The 7126-nt window shown below is 36.9% G+C and overlaps 1 protein-coding gene and 1 pseudogene across 1 annotated transcript; both read right to left on the bottom strand.

The window, feature by feature from the left end:
- Window positions 1-282: 282 nt before the first annotated feature.
- On the bottom strand, window positions 283-812 carry LOC141815792 (uncharacterized). Its single transcript, XM_074703676.1, has one exon. It carries the CDS (start codon window positions 774-776, stop codon window positions 354-356), a length of 423 nt encoding a protein of 140 aa, XP_074559777.1. The 5' UTR covers window positions 777-812; the 3' UTR covers window positions 283-353.
- Window positions 813-5120: 4308 nt separating this feature from the next.
- On the bottom strand, window positions 5121-6937 carry LOC141815783 (zinc finger BED domain-containing protein RICESLEEPER 2-like; annotated as a pseudogene).
- Between the last annotated feature and the right edge of the window lie 189 nt (window positions 6938-7126).

Below are 7126 nucleotides of genomic sequence, written 5' to 3'. Positions count from 1 at the left end.
ACAAGGCATGCATGGAGGCATGCATGGATCATCAATAATTGCACGCAGAGGTGTCGCCAATCGTCATGTGATGCACAGCTGCGCATGCACACTGTCTGCCACTGTAAATATTGCGTTGCTTATCTAATCTTATCTAAAAAGCTATGCCCTCCACATTCTTCTATGTCCTTATACATAATTATAACTATGAATCCAACACGATCCCACAATTATGATCTGATTCATTTATCAAACATTTCGACGGAGTACAGAATTGGGAGCTGATATATCAGAATTATACAACACGGATCGGATAAACGAGAGAGATCATTGGACTTACGACTTACAACATGCACAAGGTAAAGTGATTGCCTTTACCACATCAAGAAGAGAGAGAGGAGAGAAGAGGAGAAGAGGAGGAAGGATTTGGAGGCGGCAGTACTGGCGCCGGCCGCGGAGTGAGAAGGCGGAGGAGGGCTGTAATAGTAGAAGGGGAAGTAAGGCATGAAGGGGTTGGGCGGTGGTGGCGCCTTGAAGTAGATGCCTGTCAGAGGAGGGTAGTAGACTTCGCCGGCGGATGGTGGAGGTGGAGAGTAGTAGTAGAAGGTCCCCGGCGCCGAAGGAGGAGGTGGAGGAGGGGAAGGGTAGTAGATGGGCTGGCAAGGGTTGTCGCAGGAAGCGCACATTGTGCAGGAGGCGCCGTCCCTAGCTACGGACCTCGACTCGGAGACCACAGGAGGCGAGGCGGCCGCCAGGAGCAGGAGAAGGATCGCCGCCGCCACGAAGCGCTTCGCCATTCGCGTCGGTGACTGGATGACGCAGAGAGAGAGAGAGAGAGAGAGAGAGAGAGAGAGAGAGAGATGATGCGATATAAAAGCGTCCTGAAATCAAAATTAATTGGATCGAAAAGAATCTTTATCGAAAGCGAAATCGATCAGACTTCAGGAAACGAAAAATTGACGTGTTAATTGCGATATGAAATTATTGGCAACGATGAAGGGATAAGGGAAAGTGTGAGGTGGAAAGGGCAAATAAAGACGGGAATCGATTATCACTTGTCTGGCAGTTTGCGAGAAAAAGACACCGTGGCGCGGCTCCAGTTCGATTCGATATGGAATCGCCTGGCAATCAACGTTCGAAACGCTGTACACGTGGTTTGGTTTCTGAACCGCTGCGCTGTCCGGCTCATCCTACCGCCGGCTCTCCAAAACAAAATAAATAAATACTTTATCATTTATGCCTACCACCACCTTTGAGAGAATTTCATATTCACTAATTGCACATGTTAATTATTCTGTTAACAATATTCAACTTTCAATATCTTTTTTTTTAATGTTCAATTTATAGATTTATGATTACAGTAAAATGTAGTTACTTCCACTTATCTCAAAAATAAAAACTCACCCATAATATTGCGTTCAAGGGATGAAAGCCCCTTGCGATTGCACGACAAATTTACTCCAATATATTTGTAATATGCTAATAGGCTAAAGTCCCTCTAAAGTGTGGGGTTGAAGATCAAACACATGGTTGGTTTAAAGTGTTCACCATTATTGGTTTAACTATTTTGATATAAGTAAATCTTATCATAGTTTATACTTACTTTAAGGACTATCGTAAACCATAGGTACAAGTGATGGAGAATGCCGTTATGAAGTTCCTATGGAAGAATACCATTTGTCAATTTGAAATTTTTCGTCAACTCGTTAAGCCCTTTTCTATGGTGCATACTATCTTCAAGATGCAACGGCCAAGTTTCTTCCTTAATCAGTTAAGCCCTTTTTTATTCTCTCATTTGTCTTAATAAGAGCTTATTCTGTGTTTCCATCATTTGTCTTGATAAAGGTTTATTCTATATTTCCATATATCGCTTATCTTAATAAGAGCTTATTCCTCATCTTTCTGGAGAAAATATGTATTAGATGCTCGCCTCAACTCCATAGGTGTTCAATAATTGACGACTTAAGTTATTATAGCTCCTGACCCCTTGGTCGATCGAGCCCCTGAGTCCCTTGACCTAGTAGCATATTATAACTCTTGGCCCCTTGCTCGATCGAGTCCCAGAGTCCCTTGATCTGACAGCATATTATAGCTTTTGGCTCCTCGATGGGTCAAGCCCTGAGTCCCTTGACCTAGTGACATATTATAGCTGTTGGCTCCTTGATTGATCAAGCCCTTGAGTTCCTTAACCCAACGGCAGCATATTATAGCTCTTGGCCTGTCACTCGATCTAGGCCTCAAGTCCCTTGACCCAATTGCATATTTTAGCTCCCGGTCCCTCTATCAATCTAGCTCTCAAGTCCCTTAACTCGGCAACATATAATAGCTCCTAGCCCCCCGGTTGGTCGAGCCTCTAGATTCCTTGACCCAGTGGCATATTATAACTCCCAACCGCTCAGTCAGTCGAGGCCTTGGATCGTTGACTCAGCGGCATATTATAACTCTTGACCCCTCGATTGATAGAGTCCTTGGGTCCCTTAACCTGACACCTCTTAGTTAATAAAAAAAATGATAAATCCCAGTTAGCCTCATTGACTATCTCTAGGGATCACCGGCCCAGCCCCACGGAAGTTTCCCATCGGCCACCAGGGTAAATCGGGAAGTGCACGTAGCGGCCAACCCAGATGCCCAGCATCCTTTGATTGCGCTCCCCATTTGGAGGAAAATTTCTGCAAATACGCCGTAACTGAGGATCGAACCGCAGGTGCCTAGGTGGCAACCTGAATGTTCTACCGCGACACCATTGCCCCGGGGACGACCTCTTAGTTAATCAAGCCTCCATGTCCCTTGGTGCGACAACATCAATCAAGTCCTTCGGTCCTTGTCTTGATGACCAATCTACATTTCCTATTTTCTTGGGTTCTTTAAAAATCCAAAATCTCTTGGGCGACTGAATCCTCGGGTTCCCAGCCTTATAATGATCTGAGCATTTGATCCTTTAGTCAACCTTTGGAAAGTTGCATCTCGTAAACCCCTTATTTCAAAGTACATCTTGATGGAATAGGTTTTCCAACATGAATTCTATAACTTTATAAACTCAACAAGATAGAAAACATACAAGATCCAGTATCATCAAAAATATAGCAGTAGATTAAACAAATTGAAATAGACGATGGCCAAAATAAAGATGAATTGAATGCAACGAAATCGCCATCATCTCTAAGCCGTCCATGCAATTCAAATCTTGTGGGAGAAGAAGAAGAACAAGGGGTAGGTCTTTCATAAAAGTTAGGGTGACAACACATAATCTCCTCGCCAATGGATAGCAGGGAGATCTATCAGAATACTTAATCCTACGAGGACCATGCCCTATTTATAATGAATCCAATCTATTATCAATGTATCAATAATAACGGTGCAGGTTAACATGTTCTACAAATGTAAACTCACATTCAATAATATAAACCCTCAATGACTATTAATTAGATCACTTAATGAATTTATTTTTTAATGACATCAATCTGTATATCACAAATACATGTAAGCCCATCGAATAGCGAGATAATATCCAATGATCTCCCATTTTAGCTATATGTGATTCATATACAACTCATGAGTAACGTAATCCTTAGTTGACGTCAACAAGATACCTAACTCAATGGGTAAAGAATACCCTTGGAAAATAATCTGGTTCATTAATCTATTGGTATATGACTAAAGATGTCATAGTTACTTTAATATAATTATAATAGGCTCCAATAATAATCACAATATCAATGTTATCAATCACATAGATCAAGATGTGGATGTGTAACATGAAAATTACATGAAATGTAATTTTTATATATCAATTTCCAGTTGGTTTTCATGATGATCCAAAAGGGTTCCTAATCATATTTATAAATATTTTATAGTAAATTGTAATAGCAAATCATGATCTAAACTTCATAATTCCACATTAAATCTATATCATATTTACAAACACCACATGCTAAACAACAATAGTAAATCATGATAAATTTATTCAGAATGTCAAAATAAAATACACATGAATATTTTTAACTTAAGTACTCATAATAAAATAAAATAAAATGCATGTGTTTATTAATCAGTATAGAGCAATAAAAAAAATATAGAGTCCCACTAAACGAGTACTTCATCTAATAGAAGAACTCTCATGTCCGCCACATGCACATGAAGCACCTTAAACACTAAGCCCTTAGTGAGCGGATCTACTAATATAGAATTTGTGTTGATGTGCTTTATCATCATTTGACCACACTGAACTCTTTTATTAACCGTCAAAAATTTGATGTCGATGTACTTTGACTTTGATGAACTACGATTATTCTTAGCATAAAGTTCTATGACTTTATTATCATAGTTGATTCTCAATGGCATGTCAATGTCATTAATGATATGTAACGCTGTGATGAAGTTATGAAGCCAAATCCTGTGATCGGATGCTTCATAAAAGACTATCAACTCTACTTCAATAGTAAAAGTGGCTATTAGCATCTATTTGATGATTTTCATGATATAGCTCCTCCAACAAGTATGAAAATATAGCTCGAAGTGAACCTCCTAACCTTGGGGGGTTAAAAACAAAGTAAAAAATCTGTGTCACTGCATTCTTTTCTAATATCCGCTGCTTAGTGATTTCTGATATAACGAACAAAAAAAACAACAACCGCGCTATTCACCCCCTCTAGCGCGCATCAAGATCCTATAAAAAAACCCAACATCCGATGGGACGGGACGGGCAACCTACAAAATCTTCAACTTAACCCAATTCAAAATGGATTATGAGTTAAGCGGGCCAACCCATGGGCCTAAAAAATAAAACAAATAAAAAAACTTATTTACTCGGAATCCATATTTTTTGTAATTTAATTTCGTGACTTATAATTGTAGATCTGTAGAGTTCACAAGTTCATGCACATGAAGGAGAATACAAATATATAACCAAATATATTTAACCAAGACTTCACAGACTCCAGGACTTCACCAAGACTCATATTTAACCAACAGTGCACATTTAATCAAAAGGAATGACCTGAAAACTTCACTAATACTTCACCATAAGGAGAGTCTATGTTTCAAATGAAGGCTTAGATCCCACACCACACACATCATGTATCATTTACATAACCAAATAGTTCAATAAAATCTATGAAACTAAATAAATAATATAATATTTTTTAAATTTCATCAATCATGACATCATTCATATTAAATTCTTCTAATTCTCCTCCATCCCCTTTCTCTTCATCAATATCCTCTTATAGAGTATTTGATCCTTGCTTGGACAATGTTGTTTTGATACTTGCATTGCCTTCATTATTTTTATCTACATATAAAAAACATAAAGATGGAGATAGTTAAAAATAAAATCACAATAAACTAATATATCAACTAAGTCAAGAACATAACTAAAGTAAATAAAATTACCAATAGTATAATCATGTAACCAATTACGAGTGTATTTAAGAGCTTGCACTTTTTCATGAAGAGTACAACTTCTATACTTGGTAAGCACACGGGCATCAATGGAAAAAGTTGATTCTGATGCAACAGTAGTTATAGGAATAGCTAAAACATCACAGACCATTAGTGCAAGGGTTGGGTACCGATGCTTTTGATTCTTCCAATGCTCCAAAACATCCAAATCTTAATAATATGTGAATTCAAGTTTTGGCTCATCCAAATAGAAATCCAATTGAGATTTTCCAACACTTGTAATTGTTTGGCTCTTATATGACATCATTTCCTATATTAATTGGAATAGTAATAACAAGAAAATATAAACCAATTAGAAAATATAAGAAAAAAATTAAAGTACTTACATCAAAGATTCTTTTGTTCTTTCCTTTAACTCCTCCTCCACTTTGCGGATGTGTATGTGTGGTAGAAGAAGAATGTGGTTGTGAAGAACTTTTCTTGTTAGTATTAAAATACTGGTAAAAAAACTTATACAATTTTGTCTTCACAAGTTCCATCTTCTTTTGGCATTTAAGAAATTAAAATCACTTTCAACCTTTGAATAAAAAAACTCTAGCATTGAAAGCTTTATTCGTGAGTCAAGAATAGCCCCAAATGCAAGCACCATGCTATATTGAGTCTAATACTTATCAAACTTCTTCATCATTCTTTTACACATATAACTTATCACTTCATCTTCATTCGATAAGTTTTCCTATAATAGAACTTCAATCTTCCAAACTTGTATAAAATACAAATTTGATGTAGGATAAGAAGAACCAGAGATCAAATTAGTAATGTCATAAAATGGCTCGAGGAACTCACAAATTTCCTCTCCTCTTTTCCGCTCTTCACTTGAAGGACAATATTTATAATTCTTGTCATTGAATTGAAGAGAAGCAAAAGCAATAAGTAGACACATCCAATCGTAAGCCAATACTGGTATCAATGTTACCAACTGCTTGTACACATTGTCCAAACTTCTGTATCCTAGTCTTTAAACCTTTAACATACTTGTCCAACTCTCTAATTTTATTCAAAGCTACAACAACAACTTTCAAACCTTCTTGGACAATGAGATTCAATATATGAGCAGAACAATGAACATGAAAAAAAATATACAATCACACAATAAGCTATCATGCAAAGAGAGTTGCTCTTTCAAATGAACTTGCATGTTGTCATTACTAGATGCATTATCCAATATCAAAGAGAAACTTTTTTTCTCAATCCCCCATTCCTTCAAAAATTTAAACAATTTTATAGCTAGTTCAACTCCTGAGTGTGCAGAAGGCATATGAGAAAAATTAAGTATTTTACTGTTTAATTTTCAATCATTATCAACAAAATGAGTAGTTAAGCAAATGTAACATTCACTAATGCACGCCGTTCACAAAACTGAAGTTAGACAAACTCTATTCTGTATAGTAGCCAAAACATACTTGAGTTTCTCTTTCTCCCTCAAGTAGGTTCAGTTAATATCAAAAAGAAGAGTATTTCTAGAAATACAAGCAACATCAGGATTTATGTACTTCATCCAAGCTCTAATACCTTCATACTCAATAAATGAAAATGATAAATCATGTTTTATAATTGCACAAGCCAATAACTCACATAAAATCTTTTGGTCTATTTTATTAGATCTCATTCATCCAAGCTCTAATACCTTCATACTCAACAAATGAAAATGATAAATCATGTCTTATAATTGCATAAGCCAATAACT

Source organism: Curcuma longa, unplaced genomic scaffold (genome assembly GCF_044706935.1).
Source record: "Curcuma longa cultivar G26 ecotype Majalengka, Jawa Barat unplaced genomic scaffold, ITB_CL_G26_1.1 contig_10294, whole genome shotgun sequence".
NCBI lineage: Eukaryota > Viridiplantae > Streptophyta > Magnoliopsida > Zingiberales > Zingiberaceae > Curcuma > Curcuma longa.
Note: the sequence above shows the minus strand (reverse complement) of the source record. Positions and strands in the feature narration are given on the sequence as shown.